Here is a 25879-nt window from a genome sequence, read left to right as displayed (position 1 = left end):
CTGTAGTTTATTATGACTCTACTATCACACACAAACTGTCCTGCTGCCAAAAATCACTAGAGCGTTAAATGTGGATTCATCCGCTGCTGAAAATAGTCCCAAACAAATGCACCGTTTCTATCTTATAGGAAATGACTGAGCCTCTTTTTATATATTAATGAAGAGTTTTTAACCTTCCTGTCGTCCTCCCGGGTCAAATTGACCCCGTCTGTTTTGACTGTTCCTTCTTTCCTCCCTTCCTTCCTTCCTTCCTTCCTTCCCCTTTCCTTCCTTCCTCCCTCCTTCCGTCTGTCCTTCCTCCCTCCCTCCCTCCTTCTTTCCTTCCTTCCTTCCTCCCTCCTTCTTTCCTTCCTTCCTCCCTCCTTCTTTCCTTCCTTCCATCCTTCCTCCCTCCTTCTTTCCTTCCCTCCCTCCCTCCTTCTTTCCTTCCTTACTCCCTCCCTCCTTCTTTCCTTCCTTCCTTCCTCCCTCCTTCTCTCCTTCCTTCCTTTCTCCCTCCCTCCTTCTTTCCTTCCTTCCTTTCTCCCTTCCTCCCTCCCTCCTTCTTTCCTTCATCCCTTCCTCTTTTCTTTTCTCCCTCCGTCCGTCCTTCCTTCTTTCCTTTCCCCCCTTCCTTCCTCCCTCCCTTCCTTCCTTGACTCGAGGACAACAGGAGGGTTAAAGAGCTGCACTAACCAATGAGCGTTGGGAGTTGGGAAGGAGTTGTTGTTGGTTTGGGTCTTTTTTTTTTTTTTTAAAGGGTGGTGTCCTTCCTTGACCCAGGAGGACGACAGGAGGGTTAAAGGGTGGTGTCCTTTAACTCTGCTTTATTTGTCTTTTTACACCAGCAGCTTCATTTTCCCTGAACTGAAACATATTTAATCTTGTTTGTGCTCGGCCTTGAAGCCTTAACCACCTGACACGGTTTACACATTAACACAAGTCCCGGTAAACATTAGCTAGACGTGATGTTCACAACAAATAATCGTGAGGAGGACCAGCTAAAAAAACAACACGCTAAACAGGGAAGGTGTTTTATATGCTCCTGGATTCACATCACAGACACAAGCAGACACCTCATTTCATCCTAGCTGCTGTTAGATTAACCCTCCTGTTGGAAGGAAGGAAGGAAGGAAGGGAGGAAGGAAGGGAGGAAGGAAGGCAGGAAGGAAGGAAAGGAGTAAGGAGGGAGGGAGGAAAGAAGGAAAGGAGTAAGGACGAAAAGAGGAAGGAATTTAGGAGAGAAGGAAGGGTGGAAGGAAAGGAGTAAGAAAGGAAGGAGTAAGGAGGAAAAGAGGCAGGAAGTAAGGAGAGAAGGAAGGCAGGAAGGAAGGAAAGGAGGAAGGAGGGAGGGATGAAAGGAGGAAAGGAGGAAGGAAGGAAATGAGTAAGGATGAAAAGAGGAAGGAAGTAAGGAGAGAAGGAAGGCAGGAAGGAAGGAAGGAAGGAAGGAAGGAAGGAGTAAGGAGGAAAAGAGGCAGGAAGTAAGGAGAGATGGAAGGGAGGAAGGAAGGAAGGAAAGAAAGGAGTAAGGAGGGAGGGAGGAAAGAAGGAAAGGAGTAAGGACGAAAAGAGGAAGGAATTTAGGAGAGAAGGAAGGGTGGAAGGAAAGGAGGAAGAAAGGAAGGAAGGAAGGAAAGGAGTAAGGAGGGAGGGAAGGAAGGAGGAAGGAAGGAAGGAAGAAAGGAAGGAAAGGAGGAAGGAAGGAAATGAGTAAGGAGGAAAAGAGGAAGGAAGGAATGAAGGAAGGAAAGGAGTAAGGAGGGAGGGAGGAAAGGAGGAAGGAAAGGAAGGGTGGAAGGAATGAAGGAAAGAAAGGAGTAAGGACAAAAAGAGGAAGGAATTTAGGAGTGAAGGAAGGGTGGAAGGAAGGAGGGAAGGAAGGAAGGGTGGAAGGATGAAGGAAGGAAGGAAGGAAAGAAAGGAGTAAGGAGAGAAGGAAGGAAGGAATGAAGGAAGGAGGGAAGGAAGGAAGGGTGGAAGGATGAAGGAAGGAAGGAAGGAAAGAAAGGAGTAAGGAGAGAAGGAAGGAAGGAATGAAGGAAGGAAAGGAGTAAGGACGAAAAGAGGAAGGAATTTAGGAGAGAAAGAAGGGTGGAAGGAAAGGAGGAAGAAAGGAAGGAAGGAAGGAAAGAAAGGAGTAAGGAGAGAAGGAAGGAAGGAATGAAGGAAGGAAAGGAGTAAGGACGAAAAGAGGAAGGAATTTAGGAGAGAAGGAAGGGTGGAGGGAAAGGTAGAAGGAAGGAAGGAAGGGTGGAAGGAAGGAAGGAAGGAAGGAAAGAAAGGAGTAAGGAGAGAAGGAAGGAAGGAATGAAGGAAGGAAAGGAGTAAGGACGAAAAGAGGAAGGAATTTAGGAGAGAAAGAAGGGTGGAAGGAAAGGAGGAAGAAAGGAAGGAAGGAAGGAAGGAAAGGAGGAAAGAAGGGAGGAAGGAAAGGAGTAAGGAGGGAGGGAGGAAAGGAGGAAGGAAGGAAGGGTGGAAGGAATGAAGGAAAGAAAGGAGTAAGGACAAAAAGAGGAAGGAATTTAGGAGAGAAGGAAGGGTGGAAGGAAGGAAGGAAGGAAGGAAGGAAGGAAGGAAGGAACAAGGGTTAAGAAAAGAAAAGACAAATATTAGCTGTTGGCAGAGTGTTAGTTTTGAGGGTGGGGTTAGGGGGGTGGGGGTGGGGGGGTGGGGGGTTTAGGAGGGGGGGCAGATTTGGGCTCCAGGTGATTGTTGGATCCACCTGCAGCAGCTCAGTGTTATCTCAGCTGCAGCAGCTCCAGCAGCTCTGATGTTATCTCAGTTACACAACACACCGAACCTGATACCTGCACACACACACAGGGAGGACATCAATGAGAGGAGAGGAGTGTCCAGCTTCTTCCTTCCCTTCCTTCCTTCTCTCTTTCCTTCCTTCCCTCCCTCCTTCCTTCCTACCTTCCTTTCTTCTGTCCTTCTTTCCTCCGTCCCTCCTTCCTTCCTTCCTTCCCACCTACCTTCCTTCCTTCCCTCCCTCCCTTCTCCCTTCCCTCCCTCCCTCCTCCCTTCCTTCCCTCCCTCCTACCTTTCTTCCTTCCTTCCCTCCTTCCTCCCTCCCTCCCTCCTTTCCTTCCTTCTTCTTTTTCCTAACTTCCTTCCTTGACTCGAGGATGAGAGGAGGGTTAAAACAGCAGTCAGGTGTCAATATGAACAATGAAAAGAGGTTTTTCTAAAAGGAAGGAAGGAAGGAAGGAGGGCGGGAAGGAAAGGAGGAAGGAGGGAAGGAAGGAAAGGAAGGAAGGGAGGAAGGAAGGAAGTTAGGAGGGAGGGAGGGAGGAAAGAAGGAAGGAGGGCGAGTAGGAAGGAAGGAAACGAGGGAAGGAGAAAGGAGCTGTGGTGGAAGTATAGTAACAAAAAGACCTTGGTACTAAAACACTGTAACATTGACTCATTTGGAGCTGAGGTTTAATATAAGCTTCAAATTAACTTTTAAATATTTTTTTTTGCACATAATGAACTCTTTATTAATTAATAAATTGAATGAGTTAATTTATATTTATAATGTGAAGGCCTATGTTACTAATTGGACAGAGTGATTTATTAAATATCTTCCTTCCTGACCTCTAAAAAGCTCTCTGTGAAACCAACTCATGTTAAGAGTAGGAAGGACAGGAGGGAGGGAGGAAGGAAGGAAAGGAGGAAGGAAGGGATGAAGGAAGGAAGGAAGGGATGAAGGAAGGAAGGAAGGCGGGAAGGAAGGGAGGAAAGGAGGGAAGGAAGGAAAGGAGGGAGGGAGGAAGGAAGGAAGGAGTGCCAGGAGGAAGGAAGGAAGGAGGGAAGGAAGGAAAGGAGGGAGGGAGGAAGGAAGGAAGGAGTGCCGGAAGGATAGGTGGAAAGGAGGAAGGAAGGAAGGAGGAAGGAAGGGATGAAGGAAGGAAGGAAGGGAGGAAGGAGGGAAGGAAGGAAGGAAGGAAGGAAGGGAGGGAGGAAGGAAGGAAGGAAATAAATTGAATTAGTTAATTTATATTTATAATGTGAAGGCCTATGTTACTAATTGGATTTATTAAATATCTTCCTTCCTGACCTCTAAAAATCTCTCTGTGAAACTCATGTTAAGAGTTCCCAGATTTCTTTTTTTCTCTCTCTCCAGTTAATCCTCTTCCCTTCACTCCTTTTTTGCCATCAACCTGGACACTGGTACCGCTGTCACATGCTCCTAAAGCTCCGTCACATGTTCTGCCTGCTATCCTCCTTCACAGCATCCGCTGCTACTCCTCCTGTGGTGCGTTCAGGTACTCCTCATAAAATACCTCCTCACAGTTTCCAGGCTCCAAAGTGAATGCTGTGTTGTTGTGTTGCATTTACCTGCAGTGTATTATTTACTGTTTCCGTCCCAGTGAAGGTGAACTTTGTTGTGTCATGATTTGTGCCATAACTACTAGTTTGGAGCCAGTATGAAACTTAAACTGATGTGATGTGGAGACTTAAAGCGCTGAGTGCACAAACACTGAGGATGAACTTTACAGTGAAGGAAGGAAACTTTCACATGTATGGAGTCTAGACATTTTAATGAGGGAGAAAGAGATTTAATTATGAGGATTTTAATTATCATTTAATTAAATAAATAAAAACCATATCAGGAACAAATTATTATCAAAGTAGAGGATTTGACATACATCTGAAAACATTCACTGGCTACTTGTATCTTTTAGAATCAATTTTAAAATGCTTTTAACTATAATACATCAAGCTCATAATATATATGTACTGTAATACTGTATACTACATCACTCATAATACTGCAGTACTTTTACTGTAATACTGCATACTACATCACTCATAATACTGCAGTACTTTTACTGTAATACTGTATACTACATCACTCATAATACTGCAGTACTTTTACTGTAATACTGCATACTACATCACTATAATACTGCAGTACTTTTACTGTAATACTGCATACTACATCACTCGTAATACTGCAGTACTTTTACTGCAATACTACATACTACATCACTCATAATACTGCAGTACTTTTACTGTAATACTGTATACTACATCACTCATAATACCGCAGTACTTTTACTTTAATACTGCATACTACATCACTCATAATACTGCAGTACTTTTACTGTAATACTGCATACTACATCACTCATAATACTGTAGTACTTTTACTGTAATACTGCATACTACATCACTCATAATACTGCAGTACTTTTACTGTAATACTGCATACTACATCACTATAATACTGCAGTACTTTTACCTCTAATACTGCATACTACATCACTATAATACTGCAGTACTTTTACTGTAATACTGCATACTACATCACTATAATACTGCAGTACTTTTACTGTAATACTGCATACTACATCACTCATAATGTGTTTACTTTAACACTGTTACTATAATACTACATTAAACTCATAATATTTGTGTACTTTTACTGTAATAGTACATTAAGACTACATTAAGCTAATACCACTTATGTATTTTTACTGTAATACTTTAACTACGTCACTCATAATACTGCAGTACTTTTACTGTAATACTTTAACCACATTAAGCTAATAATATTGTGTACTTTTACTGTAATACTATATTAACACTACATTAAGCTTATACCACTTATATACTTTTACTGTAATACTTTAACTACGTGAAGCTAATAATACTGCAGTACTTTTACTGTAATACTTTAACTACGTCACTCATAATACTTCCTGGTACGCGGTATGTTCTACATGTCTCTCTCGCTAAGGGACTACATCTTCCTTAAGTTTAGGGATGTGAGTACTTCTCCCACCACTACCTGTTTAGTTTCCCTCCTCCAACGCAGATATCCGGCAGCCATTGAACGCCACATCATCACATTGATTTATCGAGCTTCGGAGAGGAGACCGTGAAGCCCACACACGCACATTACCTGCAGGAGAGGACCAACAAACACGGCATTTACATCACCTGTGAGTTATTCCCAACACATTTTAAAGCTGTAATGTTTTGGTGGGGTGGATGAAGAGATGGTGTGTGTGTGTATGTGGAGAGGATGCAGCGTGTCTTTCTTCGCACGGCACGGTGCTCAGTTTCCGGGTCCTTGTGTGCACACGGCACCGGGTCTGGTGGCAACGTGTTTCTGTTTATATCCACACTCAGACTCAGTGAGCTCCAGCACCGACACACATCTACTTGGATTATATTATACCTATTTTTTAATGGATTTTAATGGTTAAATATCTTTGTGAAACCGCCTCGAGTGTCCGCGGTGCACAGCCGAGGCCTGAACCTGGGCCGCCGATGACTTCTCTTCGCATCCTCCGGTAAAGTTTTAATGCAATGACCGAGGCTAAACTAAGCTGCTAGTTAACCTTTTAAAAAGAGGCGAGGAAAGGGTTTTAACCATGTTAGAGTCAGTATAAATTAATCCGGAATATATAAGTGTAATTAGTTGGCATGATTTGTTAGTATTAATAATGAGTTATGTGTTAATTCAGCGTTTTAATCACGCGACCCTGAACGCACCAAACTCCATTCAAAAAACATGTACATTTAATTTTAATTTGTCTCTCAGTGAAGGAATATAATTTTAAAATAAATAAAATTATGACATTATTATCAATTAAAGGTTACTATTTAATTCGGCATATAAGATGTGTAATAAAAAAACACTATTTGTTTCTAATGTTGACTTTAATTCAGCGTCTCTCTTCATTTATATTAACCAGGCGCCAAACTCCATTCACAAAACAAGTCAATTTAATATTAATTTGCCTCTCCGTTCATGAATATTATCTCAACGTTAATAAAATTTACAGGTATGATCAATTACAGGTTGTACTTTAATTCGGCATATAAAACAAATATTAAATAAATCTATTTGTCTTTCTAGCTTTGATATCAATTCAGCGTCTCTTCATTATACGAACCAGGCGCCAAACAACATTAAGGAAACGCGTCTATTGAATATTAATTTGCCTCTCAGTGCTCAATGTAAATAAAATTATCGCGTTATAATCAATTAAAGGTTGCTTTTTAATTCGGCATACAAGAGAAATAAGAATAAACACATTTACCCCCCTATTTTTGACATCAGTTCAGCGTCTCTTCATTTATACGAACCGGATGTTGAACTCCAATTAAAAAAACATTATTTTTCTTCTGTGTGCGCGAATATTATCTCCACATGAATAAAATAATCGCTTTATAATCAATTAAAGGTTGCTCTTTAATTCGGCACACAAGACCAATATCTAGAAACACGTTTTCCACTTGTAATTGTCATACTTTCAGTTCTTTCCGTCTGTTTTATGAACCCAACATTACTCTAGAGTCTAAACATTCACAGCATCCCTTCACATTTAGTCACTAAATTACTGAGCTATAAATAATCAGTCACAGATAAATGATATTAAATCTTTGATCCCGATGCTTTCTCAGTGTTCAGGGGCCATAGCTATACAGGCCAAGTTTGATCTAAAAGTAAAACCATTGCATAATAACCTATAAATAATATATATATGAGACTTTACTATAATAAAGTGGGTTACCTGGTAAGAAATACTGATAAAATGAGTCCAAATCCACCAAGGAGAAATGTGTCCTTCAAATCTGAATCATTTTAAATTATTTCAAGTTGGACGTCAACGAGCAGAGTAGAAGCATTGAGGTGAGAAAAGCATTATTAAGGTGCATTTTTATTGAAGAATTGAAATTAGGCCTACTTTCCTGTCATTTTCATACTCCGTGCTGCGGCCTTTACGCTTATGAACACTAATTATCACATTATATAATAGTCTGAAGTCATAAAACAGTTGAACATCACAATTTCAACTAATTAAATTAAATATAGAGAATGACACATGAAAAAAATGGTGATTTTTCAATAGATTTTGCTCAAAAACCATAAAAATATACATTTAAACATTGAAATCTATCCAGTTTGTATATTATCTCTGACATTAAGAGAAGTTTTACCATTTCAGACTAGAAGAAAAAGTGTTTCGGGTGGTTTTTACGTCTCTAAAATATATAAAACACGTGTCCAGGTTGATCCTGAACAGCAGGTAAGGGTTAAAAACACAACTGTGCCTGTTGGCTTAGAGGATGGACTAATAGGATTTAGTGAATAATCTTTTTTTTTTTTTTATTGTAATGAGCAATTAATGAACTATAATCAGTTAATCAGTGTTTTCAGCTTACATCTGTTGTGCTTTCATGCTTTCAGATGAGTATTCTTTCAAATTAACGGCAGATTTATGTATAATTTAACACGATGGACCAAGAGAAAGTTTACTCTACTGGAACTTTTACTTTTATTAGAATATTTCAATTGAAGCTGCTTCCATTCTGGTTGCATTAAATGACAGTTTTCAGTCTTAAAACAACAATCAGGAGCTCAAATATCCGTTTTAATATCAAGTATCATTGAAAGTTTGCATGTGGAGATAAAGACACTGGATAAAAGGATATATAAATAACGGATCTTGTAAAAGTTCCTCGCAGGTTTTCCATTTCTTTCCCAAACACACACGACAAAAGTGCCGACGAAAGTGCCTCTAGATAATGATTTTTTACTACTGTTATCTTTATCGCTTGTGTACATACTTACTCTTTATTGGGCTTTCTTCTTTCTGTCTATACTGTCTATGTATACTTTCTATGCTGTCATACTCTCCATTTCCCTCCCGTGGGACTAGTAAAGGATTATCTTATCTTGTAGTAGCTTATCTTTAGTTTATTGTACATTATCTTATCTTATGACTCTTCAACCGTCTTTTGTGCTTCTCTCTCTCTCTCTCTCTCTCTCTCGGACTTTTAAATTAAGCTTGACAGTTCTGGGGCATTAGTTACCTGGAAAGGAACCAATATAAACCACAGTAATGGAAAAAAAACTCTCATGTTATCAGAATAAGTCGGGCTTTTCCTTTATCTGCCTACATGGGATAATCCCCAAGTCATGAGACCAAATACAGTATTGGTACCCAACTGTGTGTTTTTATTAAGGTACTTTAGTCCAGATTTATCAATGCCAACGTTACTTACTTCAAACACCTTGTTGTGTAAGGTAAAATGAAGAAAAGTTAATAATGATAATGATAATAAAGGTAAAATAAGTAGTTTAAGCTGTGCTGGTCATCTGCAGCTCTTCATCAAACATCGTCATCACTGTCACTGTTTCTACGCTCCAGATTCTTCACAATAAAAGCCTTTTCATTAGCTAATAATAATAAAGGTAAAATAAGTTGTTTAAGCTCTTCATCAAACGTCATCATCACTTTCATTGTTTCTAAGCTCCAGATCCTGTTGTATCCACTTGTTTTTATCAAACACATTTCCTTTAAGTTCTTCACAATAAAAGTCTTTGGTAACACTTTACTTGAATGGGTGTTCATAAGGTGTTCATAATCGGTTAGGGTTAGGGTTAGGGTTACTGGGGATTTCCACTGGGTCCGTCAGCGGCGCGGAACGGCTGTGCTACGGTTTAGCTCCGTCCTCTGCCCGGCGTCAACTCACACCGGGAGCGTTACAGCAGCGGACCGGAGCATGCTCTGGTAGAGAAAGCTGCCTTTTAAAATGACGTTGCACTGCTAATACAGTAATTACATCAGCCCAATCAAACCCGAACGAGTGCCTTTAGTCTACCGTAATTACTGTAGTAGCAGCACAACTAAACGGCCCGGTTTTGTTAACTTGCTCAATTTTGGTTGATTTGGTCATTTTCTTTTATTTTTGTGCTTATCCCATCTGTCAGTAGCTACGTAGCTAGATGGAGTCTTTATCTGTCTGTTTTATTCATGTTTGTTGCTGAAATACGATCGGGAGGCTGCACGGGTTGCTGCTGCTGGGACGTTGCTGACACGCTGCTGAAACGTTCCCGGTGGAGATACTCTCATTGGTTATAGTGTTACCGATCAGCTCCGGTGACCGCGGCGCAGCTGTAACGCGCCGCTGCCGGACTCAGTGGAAATTGGGCTTTAGGGCTAACCCTAACCCTAACCGAATGACACTTAATGACAACTGTCGTAAGCTCTCATTAATGTTTATGACAGTGTCATGTCAGTCTTATGAACACCCATTCAAGTAAAGTGTTACCAAGTCTTTTAGTTACAGTCACTGGAAATAGCAGCAGCAGCCGTCATGTCAGTTTTCTTTATGTGACACCAAACCCCAGCAGATGTTACCTCAGGCATTTGGTCATATAGAGCAGGTGTAGATCTCTGTAAGCCATTTTTTTTAAAGCAGGAAGTGTTTTCATCAGCAGGAAGTGATGTAATACAGCTCAGATATGACAAAGAGCGGCCAGGAAACGGTCAAATAGTGGACTCACTGTGGATTTGGACATCTATTGAAGTCATCGCCAACTATTTTGATAATTGATTAAGTTCTTTTTTTGTTGCTGTTTCCATAGAAATCCTTTATTGTCTTTGTACAAGAATATACAACGAGGTAAAGAGTGCTACATCTGAAACAATGCTGGTTGGTCAATGAAAACAATAAAAATACAATAAAAATGAACCAATAAGACAATAAAAACAAATATAAAATGGGAAAATAAATAAAAAGTGTTAGGAAATGGTGTAAAAACTTAGTATTGCACTTAATATTCTGAAGAGGACTGAAGATTTATCAGCCTGACATCCCACAGTTAAAAACTGATTTTAAAGTTTGTTTGTTTGTCCCTTTAAGTTCCTTTAGTGTCGAGTTTAAGACCTGTCGTTGACCAGAGACAAGACTTTGTTAAAATATCCATTGAGAAACAACTTAAGCCGGGTTTACATGGAGCCTAATATTCAGATTAGAACCGATTTAGATGCACAACACCGAATGAAAATGCTTCATGTAAACACCTCAATCGGAATAAACAGGACCAAACCGAATGGAGTTTCATTGGGTTATAAAAGGTTAAAATAATCCTTTTCCTAAACCGATCAAAGATAAAATGTTAACATGTAAACGGTGAAATGGAAAATTATCTCACTTCGCATTGACGTAGACTAAATCCTCAGTGACGTTTCCTCAATTCAAATCAATGTGAATGAAAGAAGTCTCTACGTAAACCTGGTTTATTGTCCTCATGATGAGTCTCTGTCCGGTAATCCAGCTGTGTAACTTTGAGGTTTTGGTGTTGTGTGATTAAAATGAGCAATGTTGTGTCTCGTCAGACTTTTAGGGAACTTTTGTGAATTACTCAACGTTCAGTGTTACAGAAACATGATTAATCAACATTGAGCTGCTTTCATGGTTAACAGGTTTTAACCTTTTCAGACCAGAAATTCTCAACATGTATCTCAATTTTATAAATAAAAGTGTGTTTTTGTGTTTTTAAAGTAGTTTATAACTTAATCATGTCTATCCAAAAAGTCTCACAGATACTGTAGCTCATTGTTTGGTTGCTGTTCATTGTTTCTCTCAGAGTCTGTTAGGCCCAATTAGGATCCAACTAGGTCACAATTAGGGCCGACTGATACTGGGGGTTTTGGGGACAATACTGATATAACTCCAATATTTATACACAGGGTCTAAAATTAACCGTTTGACCAGATAAGGTGCACAAAACCATAAAAAACAGTACACAATAATTGTTAATTGCCCATTGACTGATATTTTAGCAGGGAGCTATATTAATGAAAGTTTCAGATGCTGTTAAATTTGATCTCAGCACCAATAAAAAAAATAGATTTTTGTTTTTTGTAACACTTGCAGGGCATTATATTTTAATTTCTAATTAGGCTCGGCCCTGTTTCGGACACGTATGTTTGGTTTTTCATGGTCTTTAAATGACTCTAATCTCCTAGAACTTGAACCGATAACAGATAAACATGTTGGGTTTACCTACGACTAACGCTGCAGCTCATGTTGTTAGCAATGCTGCTGTATGAAAGCCAATCTTTCCTCACTCCTGCTTCATTTTATACTATAAAGTTTATTGTTAAACTGTAGAATATCATACCTCCTTCACATTTGAAGGAGCATTACAAAGAAAATGTGTCTGTTTGTATATTCTATGTATGTAATATTATCTGCCAGTATGTCACTATCAGATTGCCAATATTGGTGTTGGCATTGGCCCCAAAAATCCACTATCGGTCAGACCCTTATCGTGATTATTTCGTGATTAATACATCGTCCAACAAAAGTAGTTATGGTGACAGATCTAGAGTCAGTTTAAGAAGGGAATTAAAAAAAGAAACTCAATCATTTCAAACAACCTTTGTGGTCATTTGAGTATAGATTTCATAGTTTATGAGGTGAACTTGAACGCACCATGAAGTCTCTTGTTTTAACCATACACTGTATAAAAGAAATGGACGTAACATCCGTGACATCACCCATTGGTTTGTGGACTGCTGCTCAGAAGCCAATAGTTTCTAATCTAGGCAGCGCCATCTTGAAAATTTCAGGTGCATACTGGGAAAAATAAAAACACGGATTCTACTTATATGGGCATGAGGCGGGGCCATAGGCGGAGCGGGGAGGTTGCTATGGTTACGAGGGCTGGATCTCAAGGACATTGGTCAATCAACCTGTCAATCAGGACGTAGCCACGCCCTAATGCATACCCTGCTTTATCGTCACATATAAAATCAGGAGGCCAAAATGTCCCAAATGAACATCATACTGCATTGAAGAAGGCTTTAAACTAGCGATTGAGACCATAAACACATTTTGAAAACGTTTACTGAGGTTAGAAATCAAGTGAGAAGTTGGTGAATTCTCCATTGACTTGTATAGAGACGGTCGCCCCCTGGTGGCCTTTTGATAGAATGCAGTTCTAAGTTACTTCCTGGTTGGCCTCATTTCAGAGGACCAGAACTCTCCACCTGGTTTTAACAGTCTCTTGTTGGAGCTTTATAAGGAGAAGTAGTGTTTGTTTTTCAATATTGGAGAGAAAGAGTGACTCTAACTCTTCTTACTTTTATAAACTCTTGGTTTTTTTCTTTTTGGCAGCAGAGATGATGACTGAGGAGAAGAGTCGAGCGGTGTGGGTCGTGCTGCTCCTCGTCGTCGTGAGTTTGTCCGGCGGCGACGGGCTGAGCGGTCCGGACTGCAGCTCGTCAACCACGGAGGCGAACAGCGCTATGTGTTTACCGCCGGCCGTCATCGACCCACTGAGAGCGGGACAGAGCCAGAAACAACACCTGGAGGCGCTGTTCAACAGGTGAGAGAGAACTTTTATTATTAAGAGTAAAGTTTGGCTTCGTGGTTTAACATATAATTTAATATTTGGCTCAATGGTTAGTTGGTTTTACCTTTTTAAATGTGATGATTTTAGACTTTTCTTTATCAAATGTGACATAAAACAGAATATCTTTTAAGTTCTGGACTGTTAAACAAGATAAAGATAAGATAAAGATGCCAGTTTTGAATCATGGAAACTATATCAAGCATTTTTTTTTTACCATTTTCTAAAAGTTTATGAACAAAATGAATCAATGAGACTAATTGGTTATAAATGATCCTTAGTTGCAGTCCTAATATAAACAATATAAACTGAAGCAGATACAAAACTAAACTTTCACTTTTCAATTTCAAACGACTAGAGCAGGGGTGTCAAACATGAGGCCCGTGGGCCAGAACCGGCCCACCGAGGGGTGCACTCCGGCCCACTTTCCTTCCTGTGTTCTTTTTCTTTGCTTCTATCTGTCCTTCCTTCCTACCTTCCTTTTTTCCTTCCTTCCATCTGTCCTTCCTCGCTTGCTTTCTTCCTTCTGTCCTTTCTTCCTTCTGTCCTTCCTCCCTTTTTTTCCTTCTGTCCTTCCTTCCATCTGTCCTTCCTCCCTTTCTTCCTTCTGTCCTTCCTTCCATCTGTCCTTCCTCCCTTTCTTCCTTCTGTCCTTCCCTCCATCTGCACTTCCTCCCTTCCTTCCTTCTGTCCTTCCTCCCTTTCTTCCTTCTGTCCTTCCTTCCATCTGTCCTTCCTCCCTTTCTTCCTTCTGTCCTTCCTTCCTCCTCCTCCCTTTCTTCCTTCTGTCCTTCCTTCTGTCCTTCCTTCCTTCTTTCCTTCCTTCCTTCCATCCATCTGTCCTTCATCCCTTTCTTCCTTCTGACCTTCCTTCCCTTCTTATTTCCTACCTCCTCCATACCTTTTTAAAAAAGAAAACTGAAAACTTTTTACTTTTTAAAATCTGCCTTTCAATTGAACTTTATTTTATTTATTCATCTGACTTTTATTTTACGTTTTAGGCTCTTTTACTACTTAGACTTTCCTCGTTGTGTCTGGTTTGACTTCACCATGTTTCCTCTTTTAGTTGTTTTATTATTTTATTTTCTTCCATTTAATGCCTCCACCACACATTTCAGGTTTGACCCACTTTATTTAATATATTTAATATTTTATCTTTTTATTTTATTTGGCGGTTCTGAATCCTTGCTCTGCTGTTTCCTCGCTGCTGATTCATGAGAACGTTTCCTCATTCCTGTTTTTATTGAGTCATCATTTATAACATTTATTCACATATTACTGTGTGTGTATGTGTATGTGTATGTGTATGTGTGTGTGTGTGTGTGTGTGTGTGTGTGTGTGTGTTCACATTTCCTTCCTTTAGCTGTCTTATTATTTTCGTTTCTTCTTATCTTTCTTTTTCTTTTAATACCACTCATCACTTTTCTGGTTTTACCCACTTTATTATATTATTCATTTATTACATTTTATTCATCTTTTATCATCTTTGGTTTTTGTTGCTATTCTGAAACTTTACATTTTTATTCTACCTCTGCTGCAGATTCATTGGAGTTATGATCGTGTTTCCTGTTTCTTAGTTTAGTTTTGCCTTGTTGTCACATCACTATGTATGAAAAGTGCTGAACAAATAAAGCCTGATTAATTGATAAATAATGAAAAAGTATAAATTAATGTTGTATTTTATTGATTATTGTCTGATTGATTGTTGTATTTTTAATGATTTATTCCAGATATGGAGAAAACGGCACCATCTCTCTGGCCGGTTTAAAGCGTCTCCTACACAACGTGGGCTTGGGTCGCATCAGGACTGTTACGGTGCAGCATCACGAGCAGCCGGGTCACCATGACGACCACGACCATCCCCACCAGCATCACCACCACCACCACCATCACCATCACGATCATGATCATGATCATAAAGGCCACAGTCACCACCACCGTCCCCATGACGACCACCAGAAACACGGAGAGCCGTCTCAGCCCGGAAAGACGACGAAGAGCGCCGACGCGGCCAAAGAGCAGGACGGCGGCGCGGGGAAGAAAGCGGAGAACCCCGACAGCCATAATAAACTGTACGATAAGAAGGCGGCGTTGGCGGCGCAGGAGGTCGAGGCCACGGCCGAGTCCAACGCTCAGCTGGTGGCGAAACCAGACGACGCTCCGAAGAGACGGAGCGATCAACCTGGAGGAGAGGAACCGACCGCTGCCAGACTGGTGACGGAAACTCAGACACAAACTGCAGCGAGGCGAGTGGACGATCACGACCACGACCACGATCACGATCACGGACATGACCATGAACACGGACATGACCATGACCACGTGGATCACGATCACGACCGCAACCGAAGTCTCCCCGCTGAAGAGGTACGATGTTAGCTCCTCATTTACAGCCGAGCATCATTTGAATAATGAAATAATCGTTTTCTCGACTGTATCGTGATCCGTAAAACGTCATAAAACCATAGTTGGTCATCAGAAGTTGTCATTTCTGTCCAAAAAAACTCCAAAACCAAAAAGATATTAAATTCAGATGTAAATAAGACTTTTAAAACCAGATAATCCTCCTGTTAGAAAAGCTGGAAATCTCAATGATCGACACTTTTACCTGAAAAATTACATAAACCAAAATAGTTGATTTATAATCCAATCCTCTTTATTTGTAGAGCACTTTTCATTCATAGTAATATAACAGAAAGTGCTTTATATATAGTAAAACAAATAGAACAGATTCAGTTCTGTCTATACGGGAACTGAGGAAACTAAAGCTATCATAACTCATTACTCTGATTACTCTGCAATTAGAGACAATGACAAACCTTCACTGGATAAATAAAGATTAGAATAAGTTATAAAGGTGGATATAAAAGATGAAATGAATAAAAGAGACTTGTGTTTTTTTTGTTTTTTTTTTATCCTCAGTGTCTGAACGCCTCCAGCATCCTCTCCTCACATGGGATGACTCAGGAAGTAGGCGTAACCCTCGGCGACTTCAGCTTCCTGTGTCCCGCCCTCCTCAACCAGATCGACAGCGGAGCGTGTATCCTGCACAACCAGAGAGGTAAAAAACACAAGACCCCCCCCCCCCCCCATCAAACTAGAGCTGGGCTAAACGATTAATCTAACAAATATTTTTTCAATTATCGATTATGTTCCCATTATTTGATTACTATAGCAATTTACACATTATGTATATATTTGTTTTGTTTTCTTAGATCATAAACATCATAAACATGCTCACGATCACCATGGCGACCACAACCACAACCACTCAGACCACGGGCACGACCACAACGAGCACGGCGGTGTAGAAAACGGCAAAAACATTGCAACAGGTGAAACTTCAGACAAGATTTTCAACTTTTTATATCAGTAAGTTTTTTTATTTCAGAGTCAGATTTAGACGTGTGTGTGTGTGTGTCTCCGTGTCCGTGTGTCCGTGTGTCCGTGTGTCCGTGTGTGTGTGTGTGTGTGTGTGTTGCAGCGTGGATCGGCGGCATCGTGTCCATCACCATCATCAGCTTGCTCTCGCTGGCCGGAGTCGTGCTCATCCCGCTCATGAACAGAGTCTTCTTCAAGTTCCTCCTCAGCTTCCTGGTGGCGCTGGCCGTCGGCACGCTGAGCGGCGATGCCTTCTTACATCTCATCCCTCATGTGAGTCTGTCGTTCAGATCAAGTTTGAGTCCGTTGTCTTTGTCTTTTTGTCGATAAGTGAGTTTAATACAGCTAGAGTCTGACTGATACATCTGTCAGCCGATACTAGAGCTGGGCTATTAATAGAAAAATAATCGAAACCGACATTTAGAAACTCTGCACGGATCCGTCGTGGTGAAGAGGGAGCTGAGCCGAAAGGTGAAGCTCTCGATTTACCAGTCGATCTTCGTTCCTACCCTCACCTATGGTCATGAGCTTTGGGTAGTGACCGAAAGAACAAGATCGCGGGTACAAGCGGCCGAAATGAGCTTCCTCCGTAGGGTGGCTGGGCTCTCCCTTAGAGATAGGGTGAGAAGCTCAGTTATCCGGAGGGAGCTCGGAGTAGACCCGCTGCTCCTCCACGTCGAGAGGAGCCAGATGAGGAGGCTCGGGTATCTAATCAGGATGCCTCCCGGACGCCTCCCTGGTGAGGTGTTCAGGGCCCGTCCCACCGGTAGGAGACCCCGAGGAAGACTCAGGACACGCTGGAGAGACTATGTTTCTCGGCTGGCCTGGGAACGCCTCGGGGTCCCCCTGGAAGAGCTGGACGAAGTGGCTGGGGAGAGGGAAGTCTGGGCTTCCCTGCTTAGGCTGCTGCCTCCGCGACCCGACCCCGGATAAGCGGAAGAAGATGGATGGATGGATGGACATTTAGAAACTCCAATCGACTTAATCTTGCTCATGTCAGTTAATGGTGGTGTTCACTGTTGCCATGACAGCAAAGGTTGCATATCTTTAAGGAATTTGAAAACTAACCCTAACCCTCTCCAGTGATGATTTGAACTCAAACCATGATCTTTACACCATTTATAGTTATACTATTTTTTACGGCACCATGAGGATTGCTTTTGAATTTCGCTGTACTGAAACTTAGATGGAAGATAAAACTACAATGCTGCTACTGTTAATATCCCAACACATGACGACAGTTGGGGGTGAGGGTGGGGGGTGGGGGGCGGTGAGAGAGAGACCTGGGGCAGAAGTTTTAAGTCAGTGAAATGTATTAATAGTACATGAATGTAAATAATGAAGAGGAGGAGTCTAAGCCTATAGCAGCATAAAGTAGGAGCTGGTCAAAGGCAAGCCTGGTCCGCTCTAATTATTAAGTTTTATCAAAAAGGGAAGTTTTAACCTGACTCCTCAATAAAATATACTGAGGGAGTCTTTCCTCCTGTTTCCAGTCTTTATGCTAAGCTAAGCTAAACGGCTGCTAGCTAGTTTCATATTCAGGACATGAAAGTGGCAAAAATCTGTTTGTTTGATCTGTAGGTAAGAAAGTGAATCAGCATATTTCCCAAAATGTTGTTTAGTTAGGTTGAAAGGTTGAAGTATTGTTGGGTGTTGGTCAGAGGCGGACAGAGTACACAGCTTCCTTACTTGAGTAAAAGTACAGATACCCCTTGCTAAATTTTACTCAAGTACAAGTAAAAGTACTACGTCAGATGTCTACTTAAGTAAAAGTACTGAAGTACTTGTTTTTAAAAAGTACTTGAGTATCAAGAGTACATACACAAATGTTAATGTTAATACCTTGGAGAATGTAAAAGGAATTGAAAGTAAAATCAAGTGTCTCTCTCTCTCTCTCTCTCTGTCTGTCTCTCTCTCTCTCTCTCTCTCTCTTCTCTCTCTCTCTCTCTCTCTCTCTCTCTCTCTCTCTCTCTCTCTCTCTCTCTCTCTCTCTCTCTCTCTCTCTCTCTCTCTCTCTCTCTCTCTCTCTCTCTCTCTCTCTCTCTCTCTTCTCTCTCTCTCTCTGCACAATCCAATCACGTTTGAGAGGGAAACGACAAATTGAGTTGTTTTTTTTTTTTTTGTTAGTAGAAGTAACGGGTACTCACTGTTATGGATAGAAATGTATCGTAGGAGTAAAGAGTACAATATTTGCCTCTCAAATGTACTTGAGTAAAATCATGAGTCTTCCCCAAAAATGATACTTGAGTAAAGTACAGATCCCTCAAAATTGTACTTAAGTACTGTACTCGAGTAAATGTACTCTGTTACTGTCCGGCTCTGGTGTTGGTGTTAGATTGACTCATTTTCTGTGTGTGTGTTTCCTGTTTCAGTCTCAGGGCGGACACCATCATCACCACCACAACTCCTCTGGGGACGTGGAGGGGCATCTTCACTCCCACGACGAGGACGAGGAAAACCTGGACGGAGTTTGGAAAGGTCTGACGGCTCTGAGCGGAGTCTACGTCATGTTTCTCATCGAGCACTTCCTCACGCTGGGGAAGATGTACAAGGACAAGAAACAAAAGGTAACCATGGTAACCAGGCTACCTTACAAAGCCTTATTATTATCTTTATCTTTATTATTATTAAACATTATTATACACCTACAGTTACACTCTTAGTGCTGATATGATACCTGAGTTATCTTTCTTTAACCCTCCTGTCGTCCTCCCGGGTCAAATTGACCCCGTCTGTTTTTGACTGTTCCTTCTTTCCTCCCTTCCTCTTTTCCTTCCTCCATCCCCTTTTCTTCCTTCCTTCTGTCCTTTCCTTCCCTCCTTCCTTCCTTCCTCCCTTCCCTCCTACCTTCCTTCTTTCCTCCGTCCTTCCTTCCTTCCTTCTTTCATACCTTCGTTCCTTCCTTCTTTCTTTCCTCTGTCATTCCTTTCCTTCCTTTCTCCCTTCCTTCTTTCCTATCTTCCTTCCTTCTTTCCTCTGTCCTTCCTTCCTTCCTTCCTTCCTTCTTCCTCCTTTCCTCCCTCCCTCCCTTCCTTCCTTGACTTGAGGACAACAGGAGGGTTAAGAAATATAAACATGTTTTCTACCAAACTGTTTCGTTTATTTATTTATTTTTTTTTTAATTCTCAAATGTTAAATATCGTCTAATCACAAAAACAATCTTACAGAAACTTTGTGTCTAAATACATGAAATAAAGTCTAAAATGTGACAAATTAATGATTATAAATCAGAATAATCAGATTCAGGATCTTCTCATTCATCCTCGTTGTAACATCAGCGGAGGTGGAACTACTTCCTGTGAATCCGTCAGACGCTGTGAGGGTTTAATGTTGTGCTTTTGTCTCAGATCCAGAAGAAGTGGGATCAGAACGACAAAGCGGATCCAGAGAAGCAGCCGGCTCTGGAGGAGAACGACCTGAAGCCAACTGAAGGTGAGAGACGCAACTACATGAATTATGATAACATCAGTCAGGAGTTTTATCTTCTTTAGGCATAAAAAAAAAATATTTGAACTTAATTTTTTGTCATTAAATTACATTATAATAACATAAATCAATTGACTTACAACCATAAAAAGTTAAAACAGATGAAGTGTTAGTGTATGGGACGATGCACTAGTGTTGTTGTTATGTGTGAAAGAGTTTAAACCCAATAAAATAAAATAAACCCCCAAATAAAACCAAACAGAGTTAAAAGCCAGATAATGAAAGTGAGTCTTAAAAGCATCAATAGACTCAACGTGTCTAAAAGTAATGATATTAACTGTTATGTTATGTGTAAGAAGAGAAAATTTATCCTACCTTTTTTTTCTGCAAGTAATTTGTACATTTAAGCTCAATGATGCTTTTCGTGTTTGTCTCCAGATTGAAGCGTCAGGAATAAACGCTGCCTTTTTAACAATCGGTGATTTCAGTATTAATATCGTCTCTCTCTCTACAGATGTGGAGACTAACGGCGGCACGTTCGGCGACCACTCGAGCAGCCTCCACGGCGGCAGCGTGGCGGAGGAGGAGGAGGTGATGTTGAATCCACAGGTGTCCATCGTGTCGCCGCAGGGTTACGCCCGAGTGCCTGGCGGAGCCGCCGCCTACACCGACGAGGACTGCGAGAACAAATGCCACTCCCACTTCCACGACACGGTGGGCCAGACGGACAGCATGCACCACCATCACCATGACTACCACCACATCCTGCACCACCACCACTCCCAGAACCATCACCCGCACAGCCACTCGCACTCGTACTCGGAGCAGCACTTCCAGCAAGCTGGCGTGGCCGCGCTCGCCTGGATGGTCATCATGGGAGACGGGCTGCACAACTTCAGCGACGGCCTCGCTATCGGTGAGCCGCTGCTACTCCGAGACGGAAACACTTCATGATAGAAATATTTCATCTTTAAAGTCAATTCATTGATTTACTTCTAAACATATTATACATGTTGGAAAATGTTTACAGAAAACACTACTACTACTACAGTCTACAGTTAGCCAGTTAGCTGAGTTAGCCGCCGAACTAGCAGCTGAGTTAGCCGCCTAGCTAGCCGCTGAGTTAGCAGCAGAAAGCTCTCAGACGTAGCGTCCATGTTTCTAGTAGAGGTGGTGACTTTGACAGGTGACACTTGGTAGGGGGCGGGGCTTCAGTGTTTGGGAGCAGAGAAAGAGGCTGATTTTTACACAACTTTGAAGCCTAATTTCATATATTTGGTGATTTTTTTTTAATCATTCAAATTTGGCAGGGTGGTTAACAACACACTTTTCTGTGGTATGTCAAACTCAGAACACATATTTATTCTTACTTTACACATTTATTGATGACTGATGGGGTAGAGACTAATTATCAGTATGTAAAGGGTTAATACTTGTAATAATGATGATGTTGTGTTTTCTGTGTTGTTCTGCAGGAGCTGCGTTCACTGAGGGTTTGTCCAGCGGTCTCAGCACATCTGTGGCTGTTTTCTGTCACGAGCTGCCTCATGAGTTAGGTAAGATCTGCACATTGATCTACCAACGATAGTTAACGTTAATATAATGCTATTATTGGAAAGTCAAAGTACTGCAGTAGTATGAGTGATGTAGTATGCAGTATTACAGTAAAAGTACTGCAGTATTACAGTAAAGGTACTGCAGTATTATGAGTGATGTAGTATGCAGTATTACAGTAAAAGTACTGCAGTATTATGAGTGATGTAGTATGCAGTATTACAGTAAAAGTACTGCAGTATTATGAGTGATGTAGTATGCAGTATTACAGTAAAAGTACTGCAGTATTATGAGTGATGTAGTATGCAGTATTACAGTAAAAGTACTGCAGTATTATGAGTGATGTAGTATGCAGTATTACAGTAAAAGTACTGCAGTATTATGAGTGATGTAGTATGCAGTATTACAGTAAAAGTACTGCAGTATTATGAGTGATGTAGTATGCAGTATTACAGTAAAAGTACTGCAGTATTATAGTGATGTAGTATGCAGTATTACAGTAAAAGTACTGCAGTATTACAGTGATGTAGTATGCAGTATTACAGTAAAAGTACTGCAGTATTATGAGTGATGTAGTATGCAGTATTATAGTAAAAGTACTGCAGTATTATGAGTGATGTAGTATGCAGTATTACAGTAAAGGTACTGCAGTATTATGAGTGATGTAGTATGCAGTATTACAGTAAAAGTACTGCAGTATTATAGTGATGTAGTATGCAGTATTACAGTAAAAGTACTGTAATGTGAATACAGTAGTTATGGGTTAATCAGCTTCATACTATCAGCAGATAATCAATAATCATCCTTCATATTGTCAGATAAGATCGTAGGTCAGAAGAGAGCGGTGTGGTTAATTATTGTACCATATAATAATCAATGATGGTGTTTATTATCCGTTTCCTAGGTGACTTTGCAGTGCTGCTGAAGGCCGGTATGACGGTGCGTCAGGCCATCCTCTACAACGTGCTGTCGGCCATGATGGCGTACTTCGGCATGGCGACGGGAATCGTGATCGGACACTACGCAGAGAACATCTCCATGTGGATATTCGCCCTCACGGCGGGACTCTTCATGTACGTGGCTCTGGTGGACATGGTGAGTCAGCGCTTCGCCTCGTGCACCCGAACCACAAGATAGCCGCATGACAGGAAGTAACACAGAAGTTTGTCTTTAAGGGTCAATGATGTTTTTTTTAGTGTCCATGTGGTTTAGTTTAAATTTAAAGGGTTAAAATGTAGAAAAGAAACGTATGAATAACTTCACACATTCTTTTTTTGTGGACTCAGCATCAAATTTCTGCTTTTAATCCATTTAGAGAGAATATATTAGAGGATTATGGTAAAAATGTCTAAGTGGTGTAACCATAAAAACTTTATACCAAATAATTAAACTAGCTTAAAAACAGTAAATAGTCAATAAAACACCTTCCTTCCTTCCTTCCTTCCTTCCTTCCTTCCTTCCTTCCTTCCTTCCTTCCTACCTTCCTACCTAACACCATATCAACTAGTTTGGCATGATCTTACATTTACTCTGGGTAACCATGGAGATCAGGAACCTGACTTCTTTCTTTCTTTCTTTCTTTCTTTCTTTCTTTTCTTTCTCTTCCAACTTATTCATTCTTTCTTTCTTACTTTCTTTCTTTCTTTCTTTCTGTCCTTCTTTCTTTCTTTCTTTCTTTCTTTTTTTTCTTTCTTTCTTTCTTTCTTTCCTCCTTTCTGTCCTCCTTTCTTTCTTTCTTTCTTTTTTTCTTTCTTTCTTTCTTTCTTTCTTTCTTTTTCTTTCTTTCTTTCTTTCTTTCTCCTCCTACTTATTTTTTTCTTTCTTTCTCTTCTTCCTCCCTTTTCTGTGTTTCTTTCTTTCTTCCTAGGTGGATAAAACATTTAATATGTATCATTCTTTTGTGGTTACACCATTTGACATTTTCAGGAGCATTCAGTCTTACTTTTGGTTAAAAAATGGTGCAAATGTCAAATTTCAAATGATATAAAACCAACAAAAATACTAAATGTACATTTTAACAAACCTGATGCTGCTTTTAAAACTAGTTTAAACATATTTTTCTTCATCTTGCCAACACTTTATTTATCACTGACCCTTAAACAGTGTTCATGGAGTTACTACCAGTTGCTTCCTTCATTATAATAAAGGTTGAAAGTTTTATATTTAGGAAGCATTAAAGCACAGGAATGTCTCTTTTATTATTTCTTGGTGCTGTTAAAATAGAAACCGGTCAGCTGATTCTTGTCAGTCAGGAGAAATGAAACAGAGTGTTTTGATGCAGTCAGCAGCATCTGTTCCCTCTTGAACTCCTGACTGTGTTTGTGGCACTTTGACCGAGACCTCAGATGGCAGTGGCCTTCAGAAGCAGATGGCCTCTTCTCACACGCACACAAAAACACACACACACACACACATACACACACACACACACACACACACACACACAAAATAAAAAACATGAGGCAAACAGGAGAAGCGAGCTGTCACAATCAGCTGCTGTCTGGAAAACAAGAAAAACAAACTTTGCTTGCTCAGGTCTGACCCCCGGTGGCCACAGCTTGGTACTGCACCCACAAACGTATAAAACCAAACAAACAGGACACAATTTGATTTATAAATGATTAGATTTGATAATAATGTTTTATTAATTTAAGTTTTATTGCACATTGAAGAAAAAACACAATACAATTAGCAGAATAAAACAATAACTAACAAAAGAGAAATGTGCAGAAGGAGCCGATAAAACTCATAAGGGCTCGTCAGGTGTCCTTCTTTTGGTGAGACATGCAACATAAAAACTTAAGAGTAAAGAAAAACTGACACATAAATACAAAATCTAAGGTGTTAAAAGTGTATGGAATATGATAACAAGATAAGATATTCCTTTATTAATCCCACAATGAGGGAAATTTGCATTATTACAGCAGCAAGTGGACAGTAAAAATAGAAGAGCAGCAGTAAGAATACACAATAAGAACAATAGTAAAAATTGACCCTGTCTTATTCTTCTTTCCTCCCTTCCTTCCTTCAGTCTGTACTTCCTCCATCCCCCTTTCTTCCCTCCTTCTTTCCTTCCCTCCTTTCCTTTCCTCCCTTCCTTCCTTCCTCCTTCCTTTCCTTCCATATTCCTTCCTCCCTTCCTTCTTTCCTACTTTTCTTCCTTCCTTTTTTCCTGTCCTCCCTTCTTCCTTCCCTCCTTCCTTCCTCCCTCCTTTCCTTCCTTCTTCCTTCCTCCCTTCCTCCCTCCTTTCCTTTCTTCTTTCCTTTCCTTTCCTCCCTTCCTCCCTCCTTTCCTTCTTTCTTCCTTCCTTGAGTGATGTAGTATACAGTATTACAGTAAAAGTATTATGAGTGATGGAGGAGGGGAATAGCACTAACGTATCATAACTAAATATTGGTGAAATGAACTAGTTTGGTGGCAGATAATGTGTTATATAGAGGCTGTGCTTCGGTGCCCCGTGTACTCTCATTATACGGATATACGCAGCGCAACTGTAAATAAGGGAAGGTGGGGATGCTAGTCCATGTAGGGTTATAGCAAGGTGTCAAAAAGTCTGTCCACTTGGCTGTAGGCTGCTTGGCTAAAAACACTACACTGGGGGTAATTGCGTCACACCCCAACAGAGAAGGAAGAAGGGACCCAGGGCACACCTTCAAAATAATAGCCTTTTATACAACAACACTGGAGCTAATTTCATCCTAACGACTCCCAATGACACCAAAGTTGTCTGGGTGAGTAAATGGTCGTATTTTATGCTAGAAATAAGGTCCAGGTTGTAAAAAACGGTAATTATCCTTTAAGACTTAAGAACAGACTCTGGATCAAATCTATTAAACCGAGGATGTGAAAGTGTTCCCGCCCTTCTGCTGTGACATTGTGTTGTCTTCCTGTTTTTACTCTCCAGGTGCCAGAAATGTTGCACAACGACGCCGGTGACCACGGCTTCAGCCACTGTGGCTTCTTCCTGCTCCAGAACGCCGGCATCCTGCTCGGCTTCTGCATAATGCTGCTAATCGCCATCTTCGAGCACAAAATCCAGCTGGACCTGGGATACTGAAACACGGAGAGCGTTTCGATCCTGAAGCTCCACCTGCATTCCAGCGTCTGCGTCAGAAGTGTAGCGTAGTTTTATTTTATACTTCTTTGTTCTAGACAGTCAGAGCTCCATTAGTTTAGTTTTTTTAAGTTTACATGTTCGTCTCGGTTGTTGTAGCTGAAAACAGAAACAGGAAGTAAATATTTAGGAGCTTCTGAGACTCAAATATCTGCAGCTCTAACTGAGAATTAGTCCAAGAATAAGAGTGAAAGTTAGTTTTTTTTTAACATTTTCTTGGACTGCAGTGAAAAACATGCAGCAGTTCTTCGTGTGTCAACAAGCTCGTGAT

At 40.7% G+C, this 25879-nt stretch overlaps 1 protein-coding gene across 1 annotated transcript; it reads left to right on the top strand.

Moving 5' to 3' along the window:
- Nucleotides 1-5861: 5861 nt before the first annotated feature.
- Nucleotides 5862-25654, top strand: slc39a6 (solute carrier family 39 member 6). The gene is made up of 12 exons (XM_053330854.1): nucleotides 5862-5915; nucleotides 12901-13108; nucleotides 14863-15499; nucleotides 16055-16193; nucleotides 16348-16467; nucleotides 16617-16786; nucleotides 18886-19080; nucleotides 19861-19945; nucleotides 20454-20855; nucleotides 21415-21495; nucleotides 22398-22588; nucleotides 25399-25654. The coding sequence occupies exons 2-12, from the start codon at nucleotides 12903-12905 to the stop codon at nucleotides 25549-25551; spliced, it is 2379 nt and encodes a 792-aa protein (XP_053186829.1). The 5' UTR covers nucleotides 5862-5915; nucleotides 12901-12902; the 3' UTR covers nucleotides 25552-25654.
- Nucleotides 25655-25879: the final 225 nt, after the last annotated feature.

The sequence above is a fragment of the Scomber japonicus genome, chromosome 12, assembly GCF_027409825.1.
Source record: "Scomber japonicus isolate fScoJap1 chromosome 12, fScoJap1.pri, whole genome shotgun sequence".
Lineage (NCBI taxonomy): Eukaryota > Metazoa > Chordata > Actinopteri > Scombriformes > Scombridae > Scomber > Scomber japonicus.
Note: the sequence above shows the minus strand (reverse complement) of the source record. Positions and strands in the feature narration are given on the sequence as shown.

Coding starts and splice junctions, on each gene's coding strand:
- slc39a6 (XM_053330854.1), top strand. CDS start 12,903: ATGATGACTGAGGAGAAGAGTCGAGCGGTGTGGGTCGTGCTGCTCCTC. Junction 16,194..16,347: donor TATCCTGCACAACCAGAGAG/GTAAAAAACACA, acceptor TTGTTTTCTTAG/ATCATAAACATCATAAACAT. Junction 19,946..20,453: donor CGACCTGAAGCCAACTGAAG/GTGAGAGACGCA, acceptor CTCTCTCTACAG/ATGTGGAGACTAACGGCGGC.